A 13,289-nucleotide genomic window follows, 5' to 3' on the forward strand; every position below is an offset into this window, starting at 1 on the left:
ACAAACCTCAGTGAGGGGCGCTGCCTTTTTGAGGTACAGGCTCCCCTTTTTTGGTGCCAGCTTTTGAGTCCATGGAGGCAGGACAGGCAGGGCCTCCTGACTGTAGCACTAAGTGGCTCAGTGCTCTGACCTTGAACCTATGTGTATAACAGTACTTTCCTCTCAGGGCGGCTTAGCTGGTGTTATGGGGACATACTGAAACCCTGAGGCATGTGGTATTTCTGATCTGAGGTTTTTTTTTTTTTTTAGGAACAATAAATGGGGGGTGGTCACCCTGCTGATAGCCAGGACCTAATCTAGAGGCGAAGGCAGTGGCCACTGGTCTCCATTCCAGGGCAAACCTAGAAGCATTTGTGCAGAGAGGAACACAACCTGTGAGAAAGTGTCGGCGGATGCTAAAGGCGATTATCTGTATTTCCCACAGCGGGAACAAGACTGGCAGTGTAGTTCAGTTGGTAGTGTATTTGCCTAGCAAGCTCTGGGTTTGGCCCCACATATACCAGACGTGCAGGTATATGTAATCTCACCATTAGCAGATCAGAAGTCCAACGCCATCCTTAGCTACATACTGGAAGCCAGCCTAGGATACATATGACCCTGTCTCAAAAGAAAAGAAAAGGAAAAAAATTAAAAAGGCAAATTGAAACAGAAGTAGAGTACATTTGGGAATGAGGGGAATAGTGGATTTTGGCGAGGTACGAGCTTTTGAGTCCATGGAGGCAGTTAGAAGGTTCGGGAACTGCTTTGAGCCATGTAAATTTTCAGCTGTACAATAGACATCCTAACTATGAAGTCCATGGATGTTGGCCTGAGCCTAAAACCCATAAGGCAGCCATTGTGGGGAAGGTTATGTTTTAATACCAAAGGAATGGCCTGATAGCACCTGCTCTGGATTTTGGAGGAACTATCATAGTGCAGACAGGAAAAGCCGGCCAGCCAGGGCTGCCTGGGGGCACCATGCTCCTGGAACACTGGATAGCAGCCATCTATGTCTCTAGAGAGACTGGGACAGGCAGGGCCTCCACATCACTTACTGGACTATGAGAGCAAATGACAACACAGGCCCTCTAGTCTCAGGTCAGCCAGGAACCAACCTCACCTCGGTTGGAAGTTCAGGCCTGGCTTGTAGATGCCGGAAATAAACTCCCCAGCTTGGATGAGGCCGCAGAGAGGCCTGACTCTCCTTGAGAGTGGATTCCATTTTGGAGGTCCCTTCACCTCCCAAAACAAAAGCCCGCAGAGGCCCACAGCTCTTTGCATCAAAGGGGGCTCAGGCCTGTGTGCGCTCTCCAGAGGCGACAGAAAAGACAAGGACTCTGAGAGCTTGAGTGACAGGAAGTTTGCCCCAAGTGGAAGAGAAGAGACAATAGAGGGGTTTAAAAGGCAATGATGGGTCTCAGTGCCCCCCAATGTCTTTACTGCTCTGAAGGGCAAGAGGCTTTGAAGAGGGGAACTTTGGGGAACTTTTTAGGGGTGCACACTGACCTCTGAGGTGCTGTCTCTGGGAGAAGGACGTCACAGTAGATGGGTCCTTCCTGGGATTTCTTTTCTTTAGCCTCTGGGGGGCACCATCTTTATTCTATCTCTGTGCTGGGCCATGGCAGCCGGCAAAAGGCTTTCGGTGTTGCTTACAGATGTGCACAACCCCTCATCTTGCTGGTGTATTTGCCTCAGAGGTCACCCCCTCTTTGCATTAACATTTCTTGTCTCAGGGTACTGACCTCAGTTGCTGGGTTCATCCAGGCCTGAAAGTTAAGATGCTACGCAATTGGCCTGAAACTCCAGTCTAGGGGTGAGGTTCTGTCCTGGGTGGTGTAGCTGGAAACAAAGTCTAAGCATGGTAGAGTTCAAAGGTAACTTCCTTTTCTTCTCAAAAATGATTTTGCACATCTTTTTCAGAGCTGATAGACACACACCTTAGCTGGATACAAAACATATTATGAGACCGAGTGACTGGTCTTTGATCCGAGAAATCAAAGTGAAAGGTAACGGATTCTTCTACCTTCTCCCTGGGGTCTCCGGCTGTGTTTGCTTGCCTCAAGTTCACGGTTAAGTCAGAGAGAATGCGCCAACCCCAAGACCCTCTCTTCTCGTTGGCCAGCTGTCCTTGTGGACCCCACTCCTGCTCACAAGGGCTGGACAGCCTCAGTCTGTGAGGTGGGGGGTGGACGCGAGGGTTTGCATGCTGTCCTGGGGGACCCCCGCACCCTACTGGAGTGGCCTTCAGGGCCAGTTGTTCTAATACAATGCCATGCACACGCAGCTCTCCTTTGGAAGTGTGGTCTTAAGTAGAAACCCTAGGAAACCAGCCAGGAAGTGTTTCATCTTAAGCATGGCCCCAGGGGATGGCCTTTAAGTTGTTGCTCATGTGCATTGACCTGACCCGTGACCAGGAGTGAGAGTGTGGCTTCCCGGAGTACACGGTGCCCTTGCTTGGCTTCCTCCTCTCCATCTGACTTCATCGCCTCTGGCCTCTGGGTCAGGTGGGTCAGGTGGCTGAATCAGACTGGCTGGGGCAAGCTTGGGAGGCTCTTTGACAATATAGTCCCCATGGGTTGAGGAAGAAGTCAACTTGACTTTCCTGTGCCCTTGTAATGTGGTCAGCCCAACTTTGTAGCTGGCACCACTGAGCTCCTAGGCCAGTGGTTAAGTTGGTATTGTTGTTGGGGTGCTGGGCTATGGCCGGCCTGCCATGGCAACCCTCTAACCTCTCAGGCAAAGTCCAGATGTCCATGGCAGAGTCACACTAAAATCCCAGTAAAAACAGTGAGTAAGCCAGGTGGTGGTGGTGGCGCATGCCTTTAATCCCAGCACTTGGGAGGCAGAGGCAGGTTATCTCTGTGAATTCAAGGCCAGCCGGGTCTACAGAATGAGTTCCAGGACAACCAAAGCTACACAGAGAAACTGTCTTAAAAAACAAAACAAAACAAAACCCAAAAAAACAAAACCCCTACAAACCAAAAAACAGTGAGTAAAAGCCATGTCCACACATGAGCTAGCAGCTCTTACCCCCACTTCCCTGAAGACTAGGGATAAATGAACCCTTGGGTAAGGGCAAGTGCTTGTCCCATCCATCGAACAGCAGGGATTCAAACCTTGCTGTGATCAGGAGCATTCATGGTAGCTGCCATTCCCAGCTGAGCATCCACCCTGGCCCAGGACTCAGGCTGATTTAAAAAACAAAAAACAAAAAACAAAAACAAAAACCAGAGATTGTGTATTGACAGTGAAGTCCTTACCAGGCCATCCGGGCTAATAAAAAACAGAGATTGTGTATTAACTGAAGTACTTACTAGGCCGTCAAGGGTAGATGGTGTTTCTTAAGTCTGGGAACTTGGCAGATGCTCCAGCCATCAGCCTCCCTCTTCCCCAGTATTCACCTGGTCCTTGACCTATCATGGGATTTTGTCCTCTTCACTGAGCCTATGCCAATAGCCTGGCTATGTTCTGGAAAGTTCTCTAGTGCTTTTAGGTGTCCAGAACCCAGGAAGGGGGCCAAGGAAAGATGCAAAGGCATTTCTGCAGAAAGGGCGCTCCATAAGAGATCCTCAGATAGCATCTCTAGGTTATGAGTGACAGGCAAGGCCTGGTGTTCCAGGCCCAGAGCTGTCCCTTGTGTCCAGAGGAGACTGCCCCAGGAGCTTCTCCTACATCACCAGATGTGATGTCCTCCTGACCTGGCCACAGCAGAGGAGCCAGATATGGGGGATGGGGCGGGGGCTCTCCAGGCCTAAAACACAGCCTCTGGCTTCCTGTCCTGGCTACAGTTTGGTCTGATGGTAGAAAACAGATGAGGTTTTGGGGAGATGCAATGAGGCCTCCCTGCTCCTTGCTGTAGGTGCCATTCCAGAGTCGGCAGCTAAGGGAGTGGGCTGTAGGAAGAACCCCTGAGAGTCCCTTGCCTTGCAGCTCTACGTAGGGGGGGCCTCCCATCTGCAAGCTCAACTTTGAGAGCCTGGTTCTCTGTTAAAGAGAGGAGGCCAGCAAGGAGATGCCTGAACACTCTGACAAACCTCCCCCCCCATGAGTCCACTCTAGCATCTAGAACAGCAGCTCTCACCCCGTGGGTCATGACCCCCACAGGGGTCACATGTCAGATATCCTGCACGTCAGATATTTACATTACCATCTGTAACAGTAGCAGAATTACAGTTATAAAGTAGCAACAAAATAATGTTATGGTTGGGGGGGGGGGTCACCACAACATGAGGAGCTGTATTAAAGGGTCACAGGGTTAGGAAAGTTGAGAACCACTGATCTAAAACGTCACCACTAAACCAACCCAGACTAATTTTTAAGTAATAATACTAGTTGAGGCTCTGGCTTCCTCGGATCAATGAAACCCAAAGTAAGCAAAGAAAATTAATTTACCTCTTTGCCATTGGCAGACTATGGTGGTGAGGCTTGATCTGGCCCCCCATCCTGTTTTGACAATAAAGTTTTATTTAGACACATTGATGTTGATTTGCCTATAGCTGTCTCAATAGTTGGAAAAGGCCCCCAGGACCCACAAATCTGAAAATAGTAAATAGTCCTTTACCAAAAGGTTCCTGGCATGGCCCTTTCAGTGTGTGTAGCCATTTTTATTGATTCATGCTCTTAAAGTCATAGTGCCTCTTTGTTTATGAATGACTGTCAATGATACTGAAAGATGCAGTGATTTTGATATTCTGGGTGGCAGCCTTAGGGATCAGGTTTAAAGTCACACTGACATTAGAGACACGTTTGTCCTCAGTCCTTTCCCTACTGGGGCTAGCTAGCAGCACTGTCCCTCACCCTGTCCTATTCTTAGAATATGGTGCTTTCGGGCAGACTACCTGCCCCAGACCCTGACCACTGCAATTTAGAAGCTACCTGGCCTGTTCCTGCACAGAATACAGTGAGGATTCTGGGGCTCCAGGAACAAAAAGAAGTGAATACTGAACCTCACAGAGCAATTCTGTGGCTGCAGATTGAGTGAGCTGATAGAGGGAGATGGGGGGGGGGGCCTGGATTCAAATCTTGACCTGCTACAGCAAGAGACCACCAGTCTCTGTGGCTTCTATCAACAGCATAATCATGTGGCGGGGGTGGAGGGGTGAGGAGGTGGGGGAGGGGGAGGGCGGAGGATGAAGCAGGCCCACCATCCTCAGAGAATCTGCATGGCTCATTCTTCTGTAGATAAAATTTCTAGGCTAGCCGTAGTCACCCGAAACACCAGGTGTGCGTATGGCCCTACACACAGCACAATCTGTGAGCCTTGTGGATCCCACCCTGACTTCTGGTGGGGAGGCGGGGTGCGGCGGGGTAAGGGCAGGCACGGGCAGGTAGGTTGCTGGAACCAGGACAGATAGGAAGTTAGACACAGACAGCGGATAGGGCTCTGTGTGGCCCAAGGTAGGAAGAGAAGGGCACTGTCTGAGGGGAGATACTCAGGGGATTTATGTCTGAGTCCCCCTTGGGGGCCATACCCAGTTCTGACATGAGACCTGAAGAGTCTAGCCCTTTTGAAGATCTGTGTCCCCGTGCCATTGCTGACTATTTCCTATGTCCTAGGGTACAGGATACACGCAGGCACGCAAGCACAGTCAGCAGAAGCAAGTTGGCAGGAAGGGAGGGTACAGGAGAGCAAGGAAGCCTGGCTGTGAGGAGCCTGTGTCCGGAGCTGTGGATGGCACGGGCAGGCTATATAAACCTTAGAAGAGGCGGGGATGGCACCAGCCTGGTGGGTGACACGGGGGACCAGAGGTTTGATGGTGGTATGAGTTGGAAGCATGGATGCTGGGGCTAAGCATGCTCAGAGCGTGGTGGGAAATGAGGTCACACAGGGACAGATCACAGGATCCTAAGGGGGAGTCTGGAAAGCAGGTGGGGGGGGGTAGCCCACAGCAGGAGTTCTGGGTATAGGAGAATTCCGTCGTGATGCAGAAGGGAGTGAGGGAGAACACAGAGGAAGAAGGTGGTGACAGGGCTGAGATGGCTCCCCTTCCTAACAGGAAAGATAAAGGACAAACTGTCACAGAGGGCATTCTGGATTCTATCCAAAGGGTAGTGGGCCGTCTTTACCCTAGTGGCCTACAGAGGGACACCTGGATGGAGAGGTTTAGCAGAAACCCTCAGAAAGTGGAGCCCAAGGTTTCAGCCTAATACAGAGCAATGCATTTGCCATCAGCTGGTTGGTATGCATTCTAGAACTTTCTCACCAGCAGTCAGCAATACAGGTAGGATTTTATAGAAAGGAAAGCCACTACCAGAGAGGTGGCTGGGAGTGAGTGGGTTCAACTTGATATCAACCTCCTCCCCCACCCCCACCCTGGCCCTCAGTGTAATGGTCTGAAATGGGAGTCACTGGCTGAACATTCTAGAAGTGGTTGGACGGTAGTTCTCAGCTGGTAGGAAAAGCTGCACCTCAAGAGAAGGCAACACCACCTCTCCGGCTGGTGAGAGGTTGTCCAGCCTTGTGCTCCTCAGAGGGAGCAGACCCTTTGTGAGAATCCATGGTGCCGGAAGCAATGCCGTTCCACTATTTTTAGCAAACCTGGGTTGCGGGAAGTTGCCCTGAGGGGTTGGCAAATCTCACTCCAGAAGCAATCAAGGCCACTGGGATCCTGACTTTGGATAACTTCACAGAAGCTGCCCAATCCCTGCCCTGTGCATTTGGCTCCCATTCCATCCCCAGAGGCTGTCAGCTCACTGGGCCCTGACAGTGCTGCATGGGCAGGGCTGGGCTTGGCATCCTTCATTCAGATTGCCGTTTTGGGCCCCAAGGAGTGAGCTGGTACCTGGAACACAGCACTACAGTACCTGCCCACGTAGTCTAGTCAGCTGCCCATATTGAGTCCAGCCCCTGAGGCTAATTAACAGGGCCGTTTGACATCCAGAAGTGTGTGTTACACACTAAGGCTGCAAAGTCCATTCTTGAACATACCCGACATGTCTAGTGACCTGTACTGCAACCCCACACCCATTCTATCCTGAGCACTGTGGCCGTTGACTTGATGACGTATCCACGCTCAGAGCACTAGGAAATAGTAATATTTTTGGACCCAGCTTACAGGCTGAGAAACAGAGGCACATAATGGTTCTATCAGTAAAGCCAGGCTCACTATCAAGTCACATGGGAAGTGCTATTCTGACCCCAACTCTGACTCCACCATGTGCCTGAGGAGCGCTGTGCCGAGCCCAACCCTTGTGCAAAGTGCTGAGGGTAGGGCAGCGCGCTCCTGACCATGACCGTGACCGTGACCGCTAACAGCCGCCAAACACCATGTACCAGGCTGTTACCCATCCCCATGGTTCGCATCCTCAGAGCGGCTCTCACAATTCCACTCATAGTGTCACATGCCCATAAGCCCAGCACTTGGGAGACAGAAGCAGGAGGATGCCCATGAGTTCAGGGCCAGCGCAGTCTACATCATGGGTGCCTAGACTATATGCCAAGACCCCCATCTCAATAAATAAACAAACAAAGCAAAACCAGCCAGTGAGGCAGCTCGGCAGGTGAAGGTACTTGCTTGATAACCCACGTGGTGGAAGGAGAGAAGGGACTTCAGTACATTGACCTCTGACCTCGACTTGCATGACGTGGCACATCTTTTACCTCATCCCCAGCACAGGAGTTAAATGTGAAAGAGAAAAAAGACCGATCCCAAAAGGAATGCGCTGCTGTCATTCCTACCTTAAGGACAGGGAGCCCGAGTCACAGACCTGTAGAGGCACAAGGCCAGTCTGGCTCAGAGACAAACCTGCATTAGTGTCCTTTAAAACTGTACTTATCCCTGAGCTGGAGAGATGGCTCAGAGGTTAAGAGCACTGGCTCCTTTTCTAGAGGTCCTGAGTTCAATTCCCAGCAACCACATGGTGGCTCATAACCATCTATAATGGGATCTGATGCCCTCCTCTGGCATGCAGGTGTACATGCAGGCAGAACACTGTATACATAATAATAAATAAGTAAGTATATATTTTTTAAAAACTGTACCTATCCCTATTGACGTGGGGATCTCAGACTCATGCAGGCAGTGGCCTTCCAGGAGAAAGCTCCTCAGACCCCACAGAGCCCAGAATAGGAAAGATCTTGTCTCTGGCAGCAGCTTCTCTGTCCTCGATGCCGTTTTTATCTCTAACCCTCAGAAAACAGCTCAGATGAGAAACAAAGGCAGCTGTGGGAAGAAAACCCTTGTCCACCCTGGGGTCAGTTGACAAAACGCCACCAAAGACGTACACGTGCTTTGGGGACAGGCTCTGCAGCCTCCTGTCTGCTGGTGATGAGAGCAACTGATCTCTGGGGGGTGGTGGGGGGCAAGGCAAAGGGGAGCCTGTGGCCAGATCCTCTGTCTAGGATCTCCCCACCTCCCCATTCCAGGAACTCACACCTCAGATCAGCTGCCCGGTTGGCACAGGCTGGATAGCATCTCCATGCCAGGGGCTGGCACCATGCCTGCAGTTCCTGTTGGAACCACATACTGACCAGGGAAGCAGACTGACTGGCTGCTGGTCCCTCTGAGGACCCCTCCACTGCCAGAGCCTTGGAGCACAATCCTTGAGTAGTGGGGGAACCTCTGGCTGTGCTGATTTAAAAAAAAATTATTTAAGTGGGCAGCCAGTTAGCTATGACCATGGACTCTCCTCACCACACCCCTGTCTTTTAAAGGGCCCTGAGTTTGGGGGCTTTAGGGGTTTTATTTTTTATTTTTCCATCAGATGTGATAGGATCACATGCTAGGCACTTTAAGAACACGGTAATCAAAGAGGCCGTTGGGTAGATACATGGTGGCTTAGGTACATGAACTAAAGGACAGAAAGGGCAAGAGCTGAACACGCTACCACACAAGCAGTCAGCTGTGGGGTGTTAGGGGGACCAGTGGTACGTCACTATGTGGGTGAGGCATTTGTGTTAAAATGGTTAAGTGATTGTCACAAGGAAGTGTCCAAAAAGCACCATCTAACTAGATGCTTGATTTGGGTGTCATCTCACACATCTTTGTTTTGTTTTTTTCCTCCCCCCCCCCCCGCCCCTTCTAGTTAATGAAATCATCAGAAAGGAGTTTTCAGGACCCCCCTCCCGAAATCAGACCTAGAAACAGACATTATCGCAAGATGCCTCCCACTTTGGACCCCTTCTGTCGCCTCCTGACATCTCTGACTGGAACACCGCCTGTGGGCAACAGCGCAAGCTGCTGGTGTGGGAGCGTGCTGCCTCTTAAAGAGCATCTCAGCTGATGTCCACAGTGACTGGATGAAAAAGCAACTGCCTGCTGACCAAAGCCCTATCCTCAGCTCAACAGGATGCTGAGCCTGAAACCTGGGGCTCTGCTGGTGGGGGGAAAACTGGAGGACTGTGCTAGAGCCACAGCCCACAGGCATGGCTCCTCTCTCTCTCTCTCTCTCTCTCTCTCTCTCTCTCTCTCTCTCTCTCTCTCTCTCTCTGGTCTTTAGACAGAGAAACCAAAAGACCATGGCACAAGAGTCCAGCTTCCGGGCTTAAGAGTCTCAGATAGGAGCCGAAACTGGACCATCGTCTATGCCCCAGCTGGGCCACAGCAAAGCTTTATTTCCAATTTTCTCTTTCCAAAGCCAAACTGCCTCGCCCTGACAGGACCACCTGTTCCAGCTTCTCAGCCTTAAGTTATAACACGTGTACGTTTGCTAGCTTCCGGGGCTTTTTATTTTGTTTTGTTTTCTTTTCTCTGCTCCAAAGAGCCAACTGAGGAGGCTGCAGGCTGAGTCAGCTACTCCCTAACCCTGCTGCCTGCATCAGACCTCCGCTGGGACCCAGCCCAGGCTGCCTGCTGAGAACGATGCTTCTGAAGGCTTTCTCCACCTCCTCTGCCCACAAGCTGGGAGACCCTTCTGGGTCCTTGCCTCGACGACCGTCAAGGAGCTAAAGCCACCAAACCCAACGAGACCTGCAGGTGTTTGTCATGACTGCCAACAAACAGAACAAAAGGGCTGAAATCCCCCTCTGCCCTAAATTCAAAGCCAGCCCCCACTGTTCTGCTTTCTACCTGAATTCCTCTAAAGCCTCTGTAGACTCCACAGCGCCACAACAGGAGCTGCACGTGTGTGACTCAGTCAGTCCGCCCCAGCAAATAATGCCTTAGTGTGATCAAGCCATGCCTGGCCAGGTTGTGTGTCCTGTGGGATTCTCCACACTCGCTCCCTGCTTCAGGCACACCACAGTCTTCCTCTCCGATGCAGTTTTTTGTTTTTTGTTTTTGTTTTTTTCTTCTTCTGCTGCTGCTGCTTCCAATGGAGCTCTCCCAGTCACGTGAGCAAGATCATTTTCTCCGCTTGCCTTCACCACAGATGGTGAGCAGACATGTGAAAGAGTGACTTTCTCGGCTTTACCTGCTAGGCAGAGCACCTGAGAAGCAGGCCGCGGTGGCTAATACCCATGGTGGGTGTCTTCCACCCTAGTGGTAAATCTTCTCCAGAGCTGGGCCAGCTACGGATGACTCTCCAGACAGACCGCATGCCCAGGGCTCAGCTTGAGCATGGAAAATGACTTTGTGGTCAATATCTAGTCTTTTTTTTTCCCTCGCAGCACCCCTGGGCCTTCCCTCCACCCGCCCTGAATATTGACCTGAGCTGAATTCTCTTTTGAACCCCAGAATGTCCACCGGAAGTTGAGCATGAAGTCTCTGTGATTCTAAGTACTTCCTGCTAAACAAGAAAGCCTTTCCGCCGGCCCTCTGCAGACAGCAGCTTCTGACTGGAGCGACGCCTGCTTCTCTGGGGAAAAGTGACAAGGGTTTGGTGAGCGATCAGTTCACACTTGCCCTGGCTGGGAGCCACTTTTTACACATGAGGGAATCGGGCCTTCCTCAGATGTCTCAGTGTTTTACCCAAGTGCCTTCCTGTCATTGTAATGAGGAGTGCAGCTGCGTTGTCCGCGGGAGGAAAAAAAAAGGGCTAGCTCAGATCCCATTCCTCTTCTAACCGTGTCAGCAAAGGGGTTCCCGGTAGCTGAGACTCCCCTACTTTCGTGTGTGTGTGTGTGTGTGTGTGTGTGTGTGTGCGCGTGTGCGCGTACGCATGCACACCATGTGCATGTGCATACAATGCTCTTCCCCTTACACTATCTTAGCTGAATAGTCTAAGAAACCTGCTCATAAACAAATCTCCCAGATAGCCGAGGAAAGCAAGCAACATTTGTTTCCAGACAAACAAGCCAGAGAAAAGTATATGAGTTGCAGACAGCTATCAAAAAAGTTTGGTCAGCCACCGACTCCAGGGGGAAACTTTGCCAGGAGTGACTGCTGTAAGCTGTTTCCGGAACAGAAGATGCAGTGTGATCTAAGAGAGTAAGAAAATAGGTGCCCGAGTAGTGAAGATGGGTGTGCCGCACGTGGGTCAGGAGGGTCGAAGCGGAAGTGTGTCCTTGCTCAATCCATGGTGACGTTAGAGTGGCACTCTGACAGGTCAGTGTTGCTGAGTGTGGTACTTAGTCTTCACAGTCTGCACAGCTTCCTGGTTGTACAAAGGCGCAGCTGCTGGGAAGAGTATATGTCCACCCAGATCAGTATGGTATTAAATTTTATTTTCTTACCTGTATTTTGATGCTTTTTATCTGCCCTCAAAATATCTCACCCCTGTTGGAATTAGAACATGTTTATAAATGTTCCTTATAAATGGTCAGGTGTCTTCTTAAAGGTCTATTTTTAAACATCTATATCTTCATTTTCTGTAAGAGAAATGGTATATTCTTGAATGTTTTTTTTCATTCCAGAAAACAAATCCAAAGACTCACATTAGGTCCTGTCAGGACCTTGGGACAGGGGGGAAGGGGGCTTCATAGGAGTCTTTTTCTTGCTTGAGGAGGATACTGACTCCTCCATCCTCAAGCCAGGGTTGCTCCTGAGACTTGCACATGAAAGGTTTAGTGGGTGGTTTTGATTTAAAGCCATAGAACCCTGTCTTCTCATGGACAAGACCCTACAGACAGGCTGATACTGACAGAGCCAACCGTGTGGTGTGTTCACAGGTGATCGATGTGCAGCATCTAAAAGACAGCCACTTTTCCCTCAGCTCACTGTAGCCATGGCCAAAGTGAGCTGCATCCTCCCGAGCCCTGGGCTAGCTTATTCACATGAGGGAGTCTGGTCACCCATTGTCCATCACCACCATCCTCAGCCCCTGGTGGCTCATGTCACACAGGGAGGTCGGAAGCCAACGTGTCTTAATTGTCATTCAGAACCTAAGGGAGATTGATTTGGCTTAACCGTGCACCACAGTGCTCAGCATTGACAGACCATGGTGTGTGCATGGGGGGGAGGGGGGAGCTGCTACTTCACAACTGTGTTCCTTTGGCGCTCCAGAAAAGACTCGGGGTGGCCAAGCTAGGGTAAGCATTCCTGACCTCTTTGCTGGAAAGGAAGCCCCAAGACCCCACCACATCCATCCTCACCACTGGCGTCTCCCAAGCTTGGGCATCAAACCTCACGGACCTAATCCAGGCAGCCGCAGAAGGAGAGATTCTCCTGTAGTCGAGCCAGCTGCTGTGAGGCAATATCGCCTTCACCTACGACCAACTCACCTGTGCCTTGATGTACAGCCACCGTCATTGTCTTAATCCAGTTTGTTTACGGCTAACTCTAGCGATGGGCAGGCCCCTGTGAGATCACACCGGGGTCCTGGGAACTGGAATCAAAGGGTTAACAGCTGTCTCTATGCAGCCCTGGGGCAGTTGGGAATAAACTTCCCTGCCCTGCTCTCTCAGGCTTTTAGATGGACTGGGTGCACGTGATGCTGTTGCCATGTGAGTAGGAGCCCCAGCACTCTGATTGGCCAGAACATATTATGGGAGTATCCCAGACAACAGAGAATCCCATTCCCCTGTCACTTCTCAGCCCTCACAGGGAGTCTCACAATCCTCCTGATCCTCCTGTTCCGGGAGGTTGCCCCAGCTGGGCCTGAAGGCCAGGGGATTGGGAAAACCCCAACTGTTTTGAGGAGTCAGAATATATCGCATTCCTATGCAAAACGATTTTAATATCCAGTTTCACGTAGTTTATTTTTGCTATATGTAAAGTATTTTTATACGGCTTGTATGATGACAGCTTAGCAATAAACAGTTGAGAGCAACTTTAACCCGGGTGTGTCTGCTTCTCTGGGGGGGGTGGGGTGGGAGAGGCCTTAGAAGTGGGGCAGACTACAAGGAATGTTTTTGTTTGTGTACTGTAGAGTATCAGCTCAGAAGGGGCCTGCTGCCCAGGGTTGCATGGGCAGGAAGCCTTGCCCACGTGACAGAGCCACAGGTCAACTCAGGTTTGCCCTATCCTCTCCATCCAGGCTCTGCTGTACCTGTT

At 50.8% G+C, this 13,289-nt stretch overlaps 1 protein-coding gene across 5 annotated transcripts in view; it reads left to right on the top strand.

The window, feature by feature from the left end:
- The window catches only part of NFATC2 (nuclear factor of activated T cells 2), a 133,366-nt gene extending 120,295 nt beyond the window's left edge, over positions 1-13,071 (top strand). For 3 of the 5 annotated variants that reach the window (XM_084777931.1, XM_084777933.1, XM_084777929.1), the window contains exon 10: positions 9,004-13,071. In XM_084777931.1, the coding sequence (XP_084634057.1) occupies positions 9,004-9,059 (56 nt within the window). In that variant the 3' untranslated portion in view covers positions 9,060-13,071. Of the gene's footprint in view, positions 1-1,899; positions 1,986-9,003 lie in introns of all 5 variants that reach the window. The other 2 variants (XM_084777932.1, XM_084777930.1) reach the window with 1 other exon arrangement.
- The last annotated feature ends 218 nt before the right edge of the window (positions 13,072-13,289 follow it).

This window comes from Acomys minous (genome assembly GCF_964271855.1).
Source record: "Acomys minous genome assembly, chromosome: 3".
NCBI classification, from domain to species: Eukaryota; Metazoa; Chordata; class Mammalia; order Rodentia; family Muridae; genus Acomys; species Acomys minous.